At 41.0% G+C, this 18,273-nt stretch overlaps 1 protein-coding gene across 1 annotated transcript in view; it reads right to left on the bottom strand.

Moving 5' to 3' along the window:
* LOC127809459 (ABC transporter B family member 6-like) overlaps positions 1 to 18,273 on the bottom strand; it is a 43,655-nt gene that overhangs the window by 3,204 nt on the left and 22,178 nt on the right. Inside the window, exons 5-10 of the mRNA XM_052348259.1 lie at positions 3,674 to 3,933; positions 2,621 to 2,931; positions 2,272 to 2,495; positions 1,828 to 2,168; positions 850 to 1,640; positions 361 to 602 (exon numbers count right to left, since the gene is read on the bottom strand). Coding sequence (XP_052204219.1) covers positions 361 to 602; positions 850 to 1,640; positions 1,828 to 2,168; positions 2,272 to 2,495; positions 2,621 to 2,931; positions 3,674 to 3,933 — 2,169 coding nt within the window. The remainder of the gene's footprint in view (positions 1 to 360; positions 603 to 849; positions 1,641 to 1,827; positions 2,169 to 2,271; positions 2,496 to 2,620; positions 2,932 to 3,673; positions 3,934 to 18,273) is intronic.

Consider the following 18,273-nt stretch of genomic DNA (forward strand, 5'->3'; position numbering starts at 1 on the left):
ATTAGACTTTTAGTCCAGAAGACAGAAAGAATGATGTGATAGATTTACAAGCACTTGATAGCTTATGAGTGAAGTGGTAGATTTACAAGCACTTGATAGCTTATGAGTGAAGTGGCCTCATACAGATATTGCATAAAAACCAGGAAAGTGGGCAGGGCATTTCTCCATCATTGGGATAAGATATTTTGGGAAAGTATGGAACCCCAAACTAGGGAATAAGGACCTCAATTTTTCCATCCTGGAGAATATCCTTTTAACCATTCAAGATCAATGGTAATCTTCAGATGTTCCTCATTCATTATTTAACCATACAGTAACTGGGAATAAGTTTAAGAATAAGTATTTAGAGGAGACATGAACCTGTGCAATAGCAGATACTGTTAGGATAGGTAGAGTTGCCAAAGCCACTAGTGCCAGTCGCCAATGTAGAAACATTCCAATAAGAACAGCCACTGCAACAGCTGCACTGTCCTGTATTAATATAGAAAGCCGGTTGCTAAAAGCAGCTCTCACAAATGTTGCATCATTTGCTAAGCGCATCGACAAGGTGTCTGCACTGTTTTCCTCTTCATCAAACCATCCAACTTCATTACGGAGCATAGCTGTAACATCAACATCAAGGGTGTAAGGTACAAAGCAACACCATACTCAAATGACAGATACTGCATCACAACACTTTAAAATGCATATCCAGAACAGATTTAGATCTGTATTCAGAAGAAGTAGAAATCCACATAAAGTAAAGTATACATTAAGCTGCCCCCCCCCCCCCCCCCCCCCCCCCCCCCCGGGGGGGGCAAAAAGATTTAAAAAAAAATGTGCACGCACTATCCAGAAGGAGCAAAGTACCTGAGAACATCATTCTCCTAACTCGTTCAGTCATTTTCTCCCCCATTATACCAAAGTAGAAGTGCTGCAGAAAATTGGCAACAACAGTCACAATGCCTATGCAGGTAATGATTAAGCACCACTTATTTACTTCATCTCGTAGATGATGATGCTGATCTCTATAGTATGCTGTAACTATCAGTGCAACAACATAAGCAAGGAGGGGATTAAATGAACCAAAGATAGCAGCACCAGTGCTTCCTAAAACAGCATAAAGCCACTCTGCTAAGCTAAGCTCTACAAGCCTCCAAAGTGATGGTTCTTTTCGATGCCTTCTATCTTCTGCTTCCTTCATTTTCACTGGCATATCATCAGATTGGCCATGTGGCCGACTAAAAGTTTGCGAATGAGAACGTTCATTTTTTGGATCAGAAGTCAAAAGAGGTGATACAGGAGATTCAGGATCAGAAGTATTAGATGCCTGTTTGTTCCCTGGCAGAACATCAATTTTGGGTAGGTCAGGGAGTCTCATTTCAAAACTATCCTGCCTTCTTATAGATGGTTCCTTATCTGTAATTTCCAAGGGCACACCATTCTCCACCATTTGCTCAGGTGTTGGGCTATGAACTCCTGGGGATTCTTGTGAACTGAATGCAACATCTGAAGACCGGAATAGATGCATACCAGAAACTCTCTGAAGAGATGGTGATTTGACCATTTTAGGGGATGATGGTTCTTGGAAGCTGTGACTTGTTGATGAATCTTTCTCAATTTGGAAAGTTGTTCTTTCCTTATGGTTCCTCATTGGCATCCTAGATTAAAAGAAAAAGGAAACACATAGAAGTATAGATAAAATTCAATTATTAGCAAAGAATATAATGTGTAAGAAGGATTATTCTAATGACTATGCATAAGTGCAGAAACTTGACAACTCGATTCCTTGCACAGAATAAGATAATTACCATTTTCAACCAATGCATAAATTTAATGGTACAATACCTCCGAGGAAGTTTTGCAGCTTCTTCACATCTAAGAAGCTCCGCATAAAGGCCATCCAAGGTCGTTAACTCATCATGTGTGCCCATTTCAACAAGCTGTCCCTCTTCCATCACTGCTATATAATCAGCATTCCTTATAAGACTAAGCCGCCTAGCAATAATAATAGTTGACCGACCTAACATGAGGAGATCCAGAGCCCCCTGAACAGATCTTTCAGCTTCAAAATCAAGTCCACCAGTAACTTCGTCAAGAAGAAGAATAGATGGATTTGAAAGCACAGCCCTAGCCACAGAGAGCTTTATCTTCTGTTCATCTGTCAATGCTAAGCCAGCTCTACCCACCTGACATGCGGAAAAGAATAAATTCCCACCAAAAAAATATGTAAAAGATGCGGAACCACTAAAACATGTAGTTTAGATAGACATTCTTTTAGTTGGATTTTACCTGTGTATCATACCCTTTCTCAAGTGAACTGATAAACGTATGAGCATGAGCAATTTTAGCAGCTTCCTCAATCTGCTCCAATTTAGCATCAGGCCGCCCATAAGCAATGTTGTCTCCTATACTAAGACTTAACAATGCAGGTTCCTGGGTAACTAAACCAATTTGGCTTCTTAGCCACTCCAGTTTGAGGTTCTTTATATTCTCTCCATCCAGGAGGACTTCTCCTGCAGTGCATAACAGAAAATCATAGGAATTAGTGCTAGGATGAGATCTTTACGGTTTCAACGGAAACTTGACCAGAAATAAAATGAGAAATCATTGAAAGAAGAAACACGTAAGTTCATAATACCTAATGTAGGGTCATAAAACCGCTCCATAAGTGGTATAATACTGCTTTTACCAGAGCCATTTCTGCCAACAAGTGCCACTGCTTTTTTAGCAGGTATTGTGAGGTAGAACCCACTCAAGATAGGAATTTCAGGACGGGATAAATAGCTGAAATATACATTTCTAAATTCAATGTTTCCTTGTACAGAAGGTAAAGTAATTCCATCATGATTAACAACGGAAGATGAACGGCTTATCATCTCAAAGAGTCTATAAGCAGCAATTCTCCCTTGCTCAAAAGAGTAGAAGTTTGTTGCAGCCTGATTCAATCCACTGTGAAGCACAAAAGCAATCATAAGGATGATCTTCACAAAAAAAGAGAAATACATAAAGCAAGAAACAAAAATTTCATTTCCTTTCATAACATTTCAGATATTCAAAAACCAACAAGAAACATTAATAAAGTTACAATCTTTCATTCCATAAAAAATAAATAAATTTACGGAAAGAAACAATCCAAATAAATCCATAAAAAGTTTCCTCTGTTTATTTATAACTTTTAATCTCATTCTCATTCTTATTTTTAGGGTGGGTGGGTGGGGCGGGGAAAAAAGAAAATTAAAACATGATTAAGCCACCTAATATCTAGCATATGTAGCACATGTATCTCTTTCTTTTTTAAACAATTACTTCTAGAATCAATCATCTCATGTTTTATCTGACAAAGTAAAACAAAGTCACCAACAAACCACATAAATCATATCTTAGTTTTCTTATTGACCTTTGGAAAACATTGGTTTTAATCCTATTATAATTAAGAAAAACAACTTTTGACCTTGTTATCAAAAGATCTCCCACAGGACTAAACCTTGCTACTGATATGTGTTTTTGTTTATTATTGATCAAACTTGTTTGATGATGTATCTCTGATATCTTTAAACTGTTCCCATATTTTCAACTGTTCATGAAATTTCCATTTATAAGCTAACCAAGATCACAAACGAAAATCAAATTTTCTTCCTTTTAGACAGCAAAATATGATTAAAAGGTGAGAGGAAGAAAAGACGGTGCTTACAGGCCGCTTAAAATTACAGCAAACAGAGCAGTTATGATTTCACCACCATGAGCATTTCCACGTGCAACAAGGAATCTTCCAACCCAAAGTTGTAAGGCACAAGAACAAATGGCAAGCCCATATGTAAATCCGAGTCCAAGTCCTTGTACCAAACTGATCAATATACCATATCTCAATGTCGCTTGCAGTGATGTTGCATAAGAATACTTGGCCAATGTTTCATTTGTAAATGCATACAAGGTTTTAATATAGGAAACTGCCTGCAAAATTAAGGAAAAAGATGGCATCAAAGATTAAGAATCAAGAAGCTCTCAAATGATACGAGCAAATAGAGTACCATCAATTGGAAAACAAAATAACCACATCTTTAGAGTTCTCAGCACTTGCAAAATCTGAATTAGTACCGATGCAACAAGTTTTACATAAGAAATCTATTGTCAGATTATCACTTAGATTTCAGTATCACAAACACAAAAATATGGCCAAATTCCCACAAGAAAACAGTTCAACATCGAGGGATTCATAAATGGAGTGTTGTTAGTCGCACCGTAAGGCCAGGATTTAATTGATGGTCAGATCTCATGGACCACTAGACAATTGTGCTTGCTAAACTATTGCTTCTCATACAAGCTGAATAATCTGGCAACTAGCCAAAACATAAAGGCCTGAATTTAATTGCAGTATCTGTTGCAACTCAGGTTAGTGCCATGGTGACATTGCACTGCTGCATCAGACAGCATAAGTTTTATTCCAACAGAGAACTCCCATAAACCAGTAGAAATGCACCGTTTCAAACTTAGTTCAGAAGAGTGTACAGTTTATAAAAATTGGCTATAAGAATTTTGACAATGAGAGTATGATTTACATGGGACCATGCCATGATTCAGAAGGATGTACAAATTCTAACAATTGGCTATAAGATTTTTGACAATGAGAAAATGATTTACTAGGGTCTTATGTTTCATTTAGGATTTTTCTCAACAAAAGAAAAGTTAAAATGACATTTTCCCTATTGTTTTTAGCATTACAACAAATTGACACATTTAGAAGCAAAAAAAGCTTGTCAGCTAGGAAGCCAACAAAATTACATAGGCATTGCAGGTAATTAGTTGTTTCAATTTATAGAATTCCATATAGAAGCATCTCAACTTACTGGAAACCAGAGGTATAACTCTCCCAACATACTGGAATATATGTCAGCATTAATTTGAAGCAGGATCCGGAAATATGCTAATAATGCTATTAAACAGATAGTGGTTGGTAGTGGATAGTAGTTAGAATTGACCAATTTGATACAAATTTGAACTAAAGCGGTACGAATCTATGGGGGAATCAAAAATTGAAAGAATCTGAAGTGAATCGGTTGATTCCTATCCAAGCCAAATTTAGAAATAAAATCAGAAGGATTTGAACACCCATCCATCTTCTAACAATACTTATACTTTATGCAGGTCCAATGACCTAAAAGATTGATAGAAAAAGACAGTAAAGCCGTTGAAGGTGAAAAAATTGATTGATGCTGATGAGAAAGAAGATAAAGAGGATCAAGAATAAAAACAAGAGGATATGCCTGTATTCAATGGTAACTGTGAAGGAGAATATGATATTGATGATTATAGACAGATTGGGGAGTAGCACCGTCTGGGACAATATTACTTTGTGTGGTATTTTTAAAGAAGCAACATTAACTATGTAAGGGATTAGTTTACCTCACCCAAGTGGGATAAATTAATAACTGACCCCTCTAGATATAAATTAGTCCGGCCAAGGGGGATTAAGAATCTTTTGATTTTAACAAATTTTCCCCTCACTATATAAACATTTTGTTATTCTCTTTCCTCTCTCTCTCTCTCTCTCTCTTTCCTTCTCTTCTCCATCCGACCCACCAATTGTCACCGTCCACTGCCACTGGCCACCTCCAGCATCTCCAATCATCCACTACCACTGCAACTAGCCACCTTCACCATCTCTGATCTTCCACCACCACCATCTTTGATCTTCAATTGCCACCACAATTGACCACCTCCACCATCTCAAATCTTTATCCGTCATTATCCCTCCTTCTCTAATCATCGAAACCCAGCATTGGAGTTCCAACTGCTCCGCCACACTAGCCAGAGCTTTTTCCCTTTTTGTTATAATATATAATTATATTCATATTCATTATTCCGCCAAGGGATATTATCTACTGCCGGTCCCAAGCCCGGATAAAGGAGGAGGGTTGCGTTAGGTAGCCGACAGCCAGCGTAAAACCTAGTCGGATCCAAATATGAATTCTAGACAAATTATCTGTTGGGATGTAACCCACATAGAAATCTAGAATTTATGTAGCCAACCCCACATAGTGGGATAACGGCTGGATATGTTGTTATATAATTATATTCATATGAAGATGTGATCTCTTAAGATACTTGTATGTGTGTGAAAATTATATATAATATTACAGGACAAAAGGGCATTTTGTTCATTGGTTACTTAATAACAAGTAATATCTCGTTCACATTTCTGTACACCAAACATGGCCTAGTTATTGAAACAGAGATAGGAGAGGTAGAAAGAAAGAGAGAGAACGAATGGAGGGAAAAACTCAATCACAAATCTGGACTCAAGTTCAGGTATGCATATACCTGCTAGGTACAAGTATGTACAGAATACAAGCTATCTAGAACATACAAGCTAACTAGCTCTATTATGTACAAATACTAACTGCATTCTCAACACTCCCCCTCAAGCAAGCAAATACATGTAATATGTGCCTAGCTTGATACAAATGTAGTTAATCCTCAGACCTCAAAGTGCTTCCGCGAACAGATCAACCAGCTGATCAGTAGTTCCCACAAAACCAGTGGTAATCTCACCAGAAAGTAGGCTTTCACGTACAAAATGACAGTTTATTTCAATATGTTTGGCCCTCTAATGAAAAATTAGATTAGAGACAATATGAAGAGTAGCTTGATTGTCACACATGAGCTGCACATACCCTGAATCTCCAAACTGCAACTCTTTAAGAAGCTGTTTAATCCAAACTAGCTCACGTGTAGCTAGTGCCATAGTCCGATATTCTGCCTCTGCATTAGATCTAGCCACAACATGTTTCTTACTTTTCCAAGAAATCAAATTGCCTACAACCATTACACAATAGCCTGAAGTCGAGTGTCTGTCAAAAGGACAACCAACCCAATCAGCATCAGCATAACCTGTAACTTGTGTATGACCATTATCCTGAAATAACAAACCTCTACCAGGCGAGCTCTTGATATACTGCAAGATGCGCACAAAAGCAAGCCAATGACTCTCTAGGTGAGTCCAAAAACTAGTTAACGACTAACAGAAAAAGTAGGGACAAGTCTAGTGACTGTAAGATAATTCAGCTTCCCAACCAATCTCTTATACCCCCATGGATCAGCAATAAGCTCCTCCTGACTGGGAACCAGCTTTGTATTGGATTCATAGGAGTATCAGTAGGTCTAGAATCCACCATACCTGTCTCCTCTGAGATATCAAGAGCATATTTCCACTCGGATATACAAATACCATGCTCAAATTGAGCAACTTCAATACCCAAGAAATGCCACAGCCAACCCATATCTTTAGTCTGAAAATGGGAATGATGATTTAACCTTTAATTGAGATATGTCTAGCTCATCATCACTCGTGATGACAATATCATCCACATACACTACCAAATAGATGACACCTCTAGTAGCAACAATACAACAAAAAACTGAATGAACAGCTTCACTTCTAGTCAAACCAAAGGATTGAACAACAAAACTAAAGCGACAGAATCAACAAGGAGGAGATTGCTTCAAGAAAATATAATGACGGTTACATTCCTAGGGTTAGCTAGGATTGTGATAGGAATTAGGAGAGAAATCAGAATTGTAGGAAGGGGGAAATTAGTAGAAAGGGGGAGAGATATTGAGAGAAAGGGGGGAGAAACGTGAGGGAGATTGGAGAGAAATCTTAGAGAGAGAATTAGAGTTTCTTTCATTCAATTCAAGCATGCTTTCTCTACATATTAGGGCCTATTTATAGGCTATTCAACAATAAATGAAATCTGGAAAATAGCGCCCATGTGCTTCTAACAACTCACAAAATACCTCCTACTAACTACTACAACCTTATTACAATAATACCCTTCTAATTACCCTTGAGACTTGAGTTAGTGACATTCCCCTCCCCTTGAAAGGTTTCTTGTCCCCAAAAAACTTATTACAACTAAGCCACTGTTTCTTCATCCAATGCCCATCTTCACCCATTGGTTTCTTCTTCGCTTTTCCTCCTCCTTATCTTGTTTTTCCCTTTTCTTTCTCCTCAGCAGCAACAACATTATGTCTTGCTGCCACACTAATGGAAACATGAATAAGCAAAACAACAAGGGTCTCGGTCCCTTCAACAAAGAATCCCTTCCCTTTCTTCCTTTCATCTTGTTTTGTTTTATCCTTTTGCATCCTCCATTGCTCTAGATCATAAACATACTGCTGGAAGGTTTTAGTGTAATCAATTTCAAGCAAGCATCCTCCCTTAACCTCTAACCAATCTTGAACTGCCCTCCATTGGTTATCCACTTCGATTAAGACACAAGTTTCCTCTCAATTGACTGATTTCTCAGTTTGAGTTACTTGATCCATAGTAGGAAATTCAACAACTCCTTCCATTCCTATTCTTTCAAGAGAAATAGATTTAAGATCTCCACAATCTAAGGCTGTTGTGGTCGTTTCCATTCCAAGATCTTTGGCTCCCAGATTGCTAGCGAACATCTTAGCTTCATCCTCAACAGTTACCTCCTCCAATGGTGTCATATTGAGGGTTTTAGCATCTGGATTCTCAGTACCAGTGGGGGTGCTTGAGATGCTGTCAACCATTGGACTGCCATCCCCCAATTCTTCAATCCCTTCTTCCATGTACTCCTCAGCTCTCTCCACTTTCTCGCTACCCATTTTAACCCAAGCCAAAGAATCCTTAGCTTTTGGTAGGTCCATTTTGAGAAATTCATCTTTGTTAAAACTTTCGCGATAATCCTCAAAGAATTCAGCTGGAAAGCTGTAATGATACTTCTTAGTAAGTATCATTGCAAACTCTTGCAACTGTTCGTGTATCATACCTCCGAATTCCTTACACTCTCCATGTATCCTATTGTTGGGTTTCTTGTCAATTTGGCTAGACTCATTATTCAGCCTTTCCCGTGCTTGATTCTTTTGGCTAAAATGTTCATGATTCCTATTGCTGCCAACTGAATATGCAACCTTCTCCTACTACCATTGAGGCTCTAATTGCCTCATGGGTGTACTGCCTCCCTTGGCTTCACGAGCAGGACACCTTACTGAAAAGGCAGCATTCTTCTGTTGCAATTGAGTCTCCCATGGCCTCACAAGTATACCGTTTGTCTTGGCTGAACTTTCAAGGGTGGAACCAGCCACAAGCCTAGAAATTGGAACTCTTTCCACCCTACTTCGCCTCCCAAATTCACACGTCTGAACTGAGGGCTGCTTTATCACTTGAAAATTAACCATATTGGCCGATAATAGCCTAAATGGATCAAAACTCACCTGGCTAGCTAGCCGATGGAGTCTACCTCTCAAACCCCAATCCTCAGCACTACAACAACCGTTTATCCCACTAGGCATCTGAGTCAATTTTTGAAAATTGTCCGTCTCCGGTACTACTTCCAATTGCTTCGGCTTGCTGACCCACACTGCCCAGCCTTGAAAAATAGCTACAATCAACCTGCTCTTCTGCTTCACAATAGTCGCCCAGGACAAGCAATCACCTCCCCACAATTAACGATCTTCAATTCTGTCACGGTTCTAGGCCACAGTGACAATGAGCTAACCAAGCTCGGTGGTTGAGAAAGGAAATGGAAGTGGGAGTCGAGTAAGAAGGTAGAAAGAACAGAGGGTTAGAGAGAAGGCAAGAGAGATAGAGAGAAACAGAGTAATTTTGTATTCAATCTTTTCATAGTCCTCTCCCGTGAAATGGGAGTAGTACATATAGGCATACCAGGTGGGAATAGATGCAGCGGATCCTTCCCTCCCCAGCGGTTGCAACAGAATGTTTTGTCTTTTCCTAGGGCCTTTACACGTGGCCTCCTATAGCTAACAGAATTTGTTAGCTAGAATATGACTATTAGCTGGAATGCAATAAGGAAATATAGCAAAACAACAGAATTGAAATGCAATAAAGGAAATACAGCAAACGAACATAAATGAAAATGCAAAATGGACCATAGCCGTGACAATTCCCCCCCCCCCCCCCCCGCGCGGAACATTTCTTGTCCTCAAGAAATGCTGAGTAGGCTTGCTGATCTTGGAAAACGTTGGAGCAGGCCTGGTAGATATTCCCACGAGTTGTCCTTGTTACTTCCCTGGTTCCACTTCACCAATACTTCAATTAGAGGGGCCCCTTGGTTGTGGATCACCCTTCTGTCTATAATAGCTTCTGGTTTTGTAGGCCCTTCTTTTTCCCTACGCAGTGCTGGTAAGACCGTGTCTGTCGATTCCGCCTCGGTTGATCACTTCAGCAAGGATACATGGAAGACAGGGTGTAAGTGGGATCCTTCGAGTAGTTGGAGTCTGTAAGCCACCTTAGCTATTTTCTCTGTTACAGTGAACGGTCCAAAGTACCGAGGGCTCAACTTGGTTACCGCCTCTTGACTGAGGGCCTTCAGGTGAGATACACCCTTTCTCCCACTTTAAATTCTCGGTCACTTCTCCTTTTGTCAGCATAATGTTTTATCCTATTCCGAGCCGATGCCAATTCTTACTTTAGTTGCTGCAAGACTATCCTCCTTTGTTGCAAGTATTCTTCCACCGATATCTCTGTTGCATGCCCTCCAGTAGCCGGCAATAGCGGCGGTGGACATCCATACAGGCCTCATGGGAGGACATTTTTAAGGATGTATGGTGGGTGGTATTATACCACCATTGTGCCAATGCCAACCATCTATGCCAGTGTTTGGGCTGTTGTTTACATATGCACCTTAGGTAGGTTTCCAACACCTGGTTGACCCTCTCAGTCTGCCCATCTGATTGGGGATGATAGGCGATTGACATATTAAGCTTAATCCCTATAGATCCCATCAATTCTTGCCAGAAGTGGCTTGTGAACACCCGGTCGTGGTCTGATATTATGGTGCTTGGCACTCCATGCTGTGATACTACTCTGTCCATAAACATTCTAGCCACTTCCTTAGCTGTGTAAGGGTGGGCCAACCCTATAAACTGTGCGAACTTCGTGAACCGATCCACTACAACCAAAATATTATCCTTCCCTTCTGATTTAGGTAGCCCCTCGATGAAATCCATGGAGACACTAACCCAAGCTCGACCCAGTACTGGTAGAGGTTGTAAGAGGCTTGGATAGGCCACATTCTCCAGTTTACACCTCTTGCATATATTGCAAGCCAACACAGTTTTTAACGTCCGCCTTCATCTTGGGCCAATAAACAATTGCCTAATTCAGAGGTAGGTATTTTGGATCCCCAAATGCCCCCCTACGAGTGAGTCATGCAATGACTGTAAAATCTTCTGCTTAAGGTTCCCCTTGCTCCCTATGACCAGCCTACCTTTAAACCTCAACATCCCGTCCTGTAGAGTATAGTTTCCAGCCCCATTAGGTTCTCCATCGCCAACCTCTCCATGAGCTCCCCAATCTACTCATCGTCGACATAGCTGTCAACCACCTCCTGGAACCATTCGGGAATTATTGTAATAATAGTTGCCAAGCTGCCTTCCTCTTAACACCTTGATAGTGCATCTGCAGCTATATTTTCCTTACCTCGCCTGAACTGTATGGAATAGTCGAGCCCTATCAGCTTGGCCATGCCTCTCTTTTGTAGTTGAATTTGTAGCTTCTGCTGTAGTAAAAATTTTAGGCTCTCATGATCTGTCTTGATGATAAATCTACCCCTTTCTAAGTAGTATCTCCACCTCTCAACCGCCATCAAGACTGCTAGGAATTCCTTCTCATATATGCTCAATCCCAAGTGCTTGGCGCTCAAAGCCTGGCTTAAGAATGCTAGAGGCCTACCCTTCTGCATTAGGATTGCCCCTACACCAGCTCCACAAGCATTTGTCTCCAATACAAAGGGTTCATTAAAATTTGGTAACCCTAAAGCCGGCACTGAGCTCACCGCCTCCTTACGCTTCTCGAAGGCTGCTTTGGCCTCCTCCCCCCATTTGAAGTTCCTCTTCTTTAGCAACTTAGTTAGGGGGCGGCTGATAATGCCATATCCTTTAACAAACCGTTTATAATATCCCGTGAGGCCGAGGAACCCTCTTAGAGCCTTCAAGTTCGCGGGTTTGGGCCAGTTGATCATGGCCTCCACCTTCTTTGGGTCCGTTCTCACTCCTTTCCCCGATATTATATGGCCCAAGTATTCCACATGATCTTAGCCGAAGCAACACTTAGTCCTTTTCATGAAAAGTTGGTTGGATTTGAGGACTTCCAGGGTAGTTCTGAGATGGGATAGGTGTTGTTTGAGGTTTGGGCTATAAACGAGGATGTCATCAAAGAAAACTAATACAAATTTTCTCAAATAAGGTTCAAAGATTCAATTCATGAGAGCTTGAAAGGTAGCTGGTGCATTGGTGCGCCAAAAAGGCATCACCCGGAATTCAAAATGTCTATGGTGAGTTCTGAAGGCAGTTTTGTGGATATCCTCAGCTTTCATTCTAATTTGGTGATAGCCCGATCTAAGATCGAGCTTGGAGAAAATGGTAGCATTATGTAGTTCATCCATTAGGTCTTCAATTAAGGGTATGGGGAACTTGTCTTTTATGGTAAGGCCATTCAATTGTCAGTAGTCTACACAAAAACGCCAAGTGCCATCCTTCTTTTTGACTAGAAGGACCGGTGAGACAAAGGGGCAGTGGCTAGGACTTATAAAGGATTGGTTTAACATTTCTTTTACCATCCTTTCGATTTCTGTTTTCTGGATGGGTGAATACCAATAAGCCCTGATATTGACTGGTTCGGAGTCTGACTTGAGGTGTATGGAGTTGTCTAGGTCTCGGTTGGGTGGTAAGGAATTAGGCTCAATAAATAAGTCCCCAAATTCTACCAACAGATCATTAATAAGGTGGCTAGAGTGTACCTAACCAACTCCTCCCTGCTGGTGGCTGATGGATAGGATAAGCTCCCCGGTCCTCATTATCTCCTGCCCGTCCTCCACCGCTACAATTGAGAACAACTGAGTCAGTTTGCCCCAATTGTGCCGAAGGATTCGCTTTAGGCTCCTACCTGTCATCATCTTGCAGGCTCCAGTTTCGCGCCCTCCCTTGTGTGTCATCTTTTTCCCTCCTTTTTCAAAAGATACTTCCATACGGTTGAAGTCGAAACTGATGGTGCTGACTTCCTTCATCCAGTCAACCCCTAAAACCACATCACAGCCCCCCAGTTGCAGAAGCCTAAGATCAGCTTTGAACTCCTCCCCTTGCATTTCCCAAATGAACCTTGGGCAAGCTGAGCTACTAATCACTCTACCCCCATTAGCCACTGTCACACTAAGGGGTGGGGTATCCGAGAGCGGGCTTCTCAATCTCCTCACGGTACCCTCATCAAGGAAGCTATGGGTGCTTCCACTATCTATCAAGATCATCAGATTCTTATCCTTCACCTTTCCCTCGACTTTAATTATCTTGTTGTTGGTCACTCCTTTTAACGCATGGAATGATATTTCTCCATTGTCTTCCTCTCCCCACTATTCACTCTCAACAACCTCTTCTGCCTCTTCCACTGGATCTCCTTCCAGTAGGAGAATTTGTCTCCTACATTGGTGCCCTGGGAAGTACTTATCCCCGCACTTGAAACACAAACCTGGTTGCCTCCTTTGTTCGTTAAACCTCCCCATGACCTGGGGTACACCTGGCAGTTTAGCTCCCAGATTACTAGCTGCCCATTCTCTGTTATATCCTCTCCCTCCCTGATGAGAGTTCCCTACCGCCATGGCCTTACTCTGCTGCCTCTGCTTCTTCATCAAGGCCTCCACCACCATCTCCTGCAGCCTCGCGCACTCCACTGCTTGCTCCACTGTTCGGGGTCTGATCATTTTTACCATATGCTGGAGGTCCTCACTTAGTCCACTCAAGAAACTGGACACAAAGTAAGCCTCCGAGAGATGTGGGTCATGGTTGCTCATAATTGATCGAAGCTCCTCAAACCTTTTCAAATAAGCGTTCAACTCCCCAACCTGTCTGAGTTTGTTGAATTCCTCCACAATATCAGACAAACTTATTTCCCCGAATCTCTCACATAATTTCTCAATGAATTCAGCCCATGTCGGATGGTGCCTTACACTAATCCACCCCTGATACCATGCATCTACTACATCGTTAAAGTAAGCGGTGGCTAAGGTCACCCTTCAACCTTGCGGAATGTCATACCATTCGAACATTCTCTCGCATTTTCTCACCCACCAACGCGGGTTGTCCCCTTCAAATATGCGTATCTCCATCCTGGGCAAGGGAAATCCCGGCTGTTGTCGAGGTGCCTACTCCATGCGACCCCTGTGCAGCATTGTTTCCCCCTCCTCGTCTTGCTCCCCTCCTACCTCGAGAGTCTCTGGTTGGTGCATTGTTCCATCGTTTCTTAAGAGGGGTTCGGTTCTATCTCTAGGAGGGAATTCCGGGGCCATGCTCACTGAATTTTGGCGAGTGAACATCAGCATGAATTGTTGTAGTTGTGTTCCGAGTTCCTCTCGCATCTATGCCATTTCTTCCCGCATCTGGACTAGCATTCCATCTAGCCTTCTCTCCAGGCCGTCTATCGCTCTTTCCAGCTTGCGGTCCATTGCTATGATTGCCTCATGGTTGCGACCATTTCCCAGCTCCAGCTGGTCGACGCGTCTCTGGACCTCGGTCATGGACGAGTTGGCTTGCTGCAACTGCGATTCCATATTCTTCATGCGGGTACCGTCCGCCATAAGCTTCTACCAAATTCGGCCAGAATCGATTCTCTAATACCAAATTGTCACGGTTCTAGGCCACAGTGACAATGAGCTAACTAGGCTTGGTGGTTGAGAAAGGAAATGGAAGTAGGGAGTCGAGTAAGAAGGTGGAAAGAACATAGGGTTAGAGAGAAGGCGAGAGAGATAGAGAGAAACAAAGTAATTTTGTATTCAATCTTTTCATAGCCCTCTCTCGTGAAATGGTAGTACATATAGGCGTACCAAGTGGGAATAGATGCAATGGATCCTTCCCTCCCCAGCGGTTGCAACAGAATGTTTTGTCTTTTCCTAGAGCCTTTACACGTGGCCTCCTATAGCTAACAGAATCTGTTAGCTAGAATATGACTATTAGCTGGAATGCAATAAAGGAAATACAACAAAACAACATAATTGAAATGCAATAAAGGAAATACAGCAAACAAACAAAAATGAAAATGCAAAATGAACCATAGCCGTGACAAATTCTCCAGCAAATGAACAGCTAGGCAACGGATCCAATTCTGCCTTCTGGCTCGCCTGTTGCAAAAGTCTCCTACACTTGCCTCACCTTCTTGATCGACTACAACAACTTGGAAAACAGTAGCAAATCACCCTGTTGTTCCGCCTTCAATGTCGACAACCTAATCTGAAAGCGATTCATGCTTCCACCTTCATAGTCGCTCCGCTTCCGATCCCATACCTGCTATGCCACTCTGATGATTTTCTCTGTCTTTTTTTTTTACTAGATTTTTTTGAATGTTATTGTCAAGCCCTAAGAATTGGGGTTGGACAATTATGGAATACTGGACATAGAATAGAATGGGGAGAAAAGGAGACAAGAGAGAGAGAGAGAGGCAAAAGATTATTTTTGTTATTCCATCCCTTTCTCCTATCACCTTAGGTTACATATAAAACCTCTCCTTAACCGTCTAACTGTTTTATAACTGACTATAACAACAACATATAACTAACTATTACAACAATTACCATCTAACTAACTGTTACAAATGTAGAATAGAATTAGGGTTGGACAATTATGGAATACTGGACATAGAATAGAATAGGGAGAGAGGGAGACAAGAGAGAGAGAGAGAGGCAAAAGATTATTTTTGTTATTCCATCCCTTTCTCCTATCACCTTAGGTTACATATAAAACCTCTCCTTAACCGTCTAACTGTTTTATAACTGACTATAACAACAACATATAACTAACTATTACAACAATTACCATCTAATTAACTGTTACAAATATAACTAATTTTTTCAGCTCCTGCTCTCTTCTGAAACAAGTGAATCATATTGATATGCCTTAATCCCTAAATCCTCTCATGCGTCTATGGTGCAGGATTATAGACCAATTGCATGTTGCAATGCTACATATAAAGTTATCTCCAAAATCTTGGCTGCTCATTTGGTTCCCATCCTAGACTCTTTGGTTGATCAAGCTCAATCAGCATTCATTCAAGGAAGAAGCATGGTTAACAATATTCATTTAGCCCAAGAATTATTGAGGAAGTACAATCGTAAGAGAGTTTCTCCTCGTTTGATCGCTAAGGTGGATATCAGGAAGGCTTTTGATTTTGTTAACTAGCAGTTTATTAAGGATGTTCTTACTAGTCTCAGCTTCCCCATTACTTATATTAATTGGGTGATGGAGTGCATCACTACTACTGCATTTTCTCTTTTAATCAATGGCAGCTTATGTGGGTTCTTTAAAGGGAGGAAAGGTTTAAGGCAAGGGGATCCCTTGTCCCCGTTCCTATTTGTTCTGTGTCTGGAATACTTCTCCAGATTACTAAAGATTGCGACTGACAACCCTGATTTTAATTTTTATCCTTGCTATGGCAGCCTTCGTATTACTCACCTTGCTTTTTGCAGATGATCTTACGTTGCTAGCTAGGGAGGACATTCCATCAGTTAAAATTTGCTAAGACTGCCTCTCTAAATTTGGAGCCAAATCTAGGCTTTATGTGAATAATTTCAAGCCTAATATGTATTATGTCGGTATTGACAATCATGACATAGAGGCCATCCAAAATTTATCCAAGTTCTTGAAGGGTCAAATGCCATTTTGGTATCTCAGCATGCCGATTGCGACTGCCAAGCTCAAAGTTAATTACTACGCACCTCTTATAAATATAATTGCGGGTCATATTAAAGCTTGGAAATGTGTATCTCTATCCTATGTAGGTCGATCAGAGCTGATCAAGAGTATTCACCAGGGGGTGGAGTGCTTTTGGCTCACTATCTTGCCTATTCCATCTGTTGTCATAGGAAAGATTACTCAATATGTAGGTAGTTTCTTTGGAATTCCCCTCACTCACTTGCTTCTTGGAAGGATGTCTGCCTTCCGAAGAAAGACGTAGGCTTGGGCTTTAAAGATCTGAGATGCTGAACTTTGCTTTGCTAGCCAAAGTTTTATGGAACCTCCATAGCACACTCTCTAGGTTAGATGGGTAAACCATGTTTACCTTGGGCATTCTACGATTTGGGAGATATCATGCAAAAAGGATGATTCTCCTCTAATGAAAAAAATATTTGCAATCAAAGAATCCTTGTGCTGATTGGAGGGGTCGGTGGTAGCAGCTATTCAGTTATTTGAGAGCTAGAATCAAAGAGGCACTATTAAAATGCCATCTGTTTATAATCATTTTCGTCCAAAGGGTTCCAGTAAAATTTGGGTTGGGAATGTCTGGAATTCAACAATGCCCCCTAAACAGGCATTTATCTTATGGCTCAATATTAATTCCAGATTGCTTACAAAGGACAACCTACATTTTTTGGACATTGAGAGAGGTTGCGGGCTTTGTGGTTCATGCGATAAATCCCATCAGCATCTATTTCTCCAATGTTCAGTGAATTCGGGGATTTGGGGGCAAAGTAAAGCTTGGATTGGCATCCGTCGATCTATGTCATCCATTACTAGCGCTTCAAAATGGATCAAAAAAGAGGGTCGAGGATCTTCTTGGCAACCTAAGGCCAAGAGAATAGCTCTTTCAACACAGTCTACTACTTATGGGCAGCTCGCAATCGGCACATTTTTTAAGGCCAAAGACCATTTGTGGACAACATCGTTTATAAGGTTAAAACACAAGTATACAAGACTATTTTTTCTTTGTATCCTTATGTTTTATCTCATTTTGAATCCCTCGCTATGGGTCATTAGTCTTGGTCTTTTCATTTGTTTCTCCAGGGTATGCCTAATGTATTTGTATAGTCCATTTTGATCAATGCATATATTTATTTACTGATAAAAAAATTTATTATAAATATAATTATTACAACTGTAATTTATTAATATTCCTTTCCTACCCTTAAGATCGTGACAATTCCCTCTTCCTCAAGAGAGTTCTTGTCCCCAAGAACTTGCAGCTGTTGACCTTGTTTTTCATCCAATTCCAGCCAGTTCTTCATTTTCTTCCTCTGTACCTTCCATGTAGAGTAACTATTTTTGACATTGGTGGTCGAGGCTGAATTTGGCGTCACACTTATAACATAATCCTAATTTCCATTGCTGCTCCACAGTACTTGATTTAGCTGCAATAGTGTGAGTTTTGTCAAAAGTATTGACATCAATAGCAATGTTTTTGTATAGGTTAGTATGCGACTTTAGAGGGTAGAGATAGGCAGTGGACTCACTTGTAAATAGCTGTCAAGTTGGGGATAAACCGGT

This window comes from Diospyros lotus, chromosome 9 (assembly GCF_014633365.1).
Source record: "Diospyros lotus cultivar Yz01 chromosome 9, ASM1463336v1, whole genome shotgun sequence".
NCBI lineage: Eukaryota > Viridiplantae > Streptophyta > Magnoliopsida > Ericales > Ebenaceae > Diospyros > Diospyros lotus.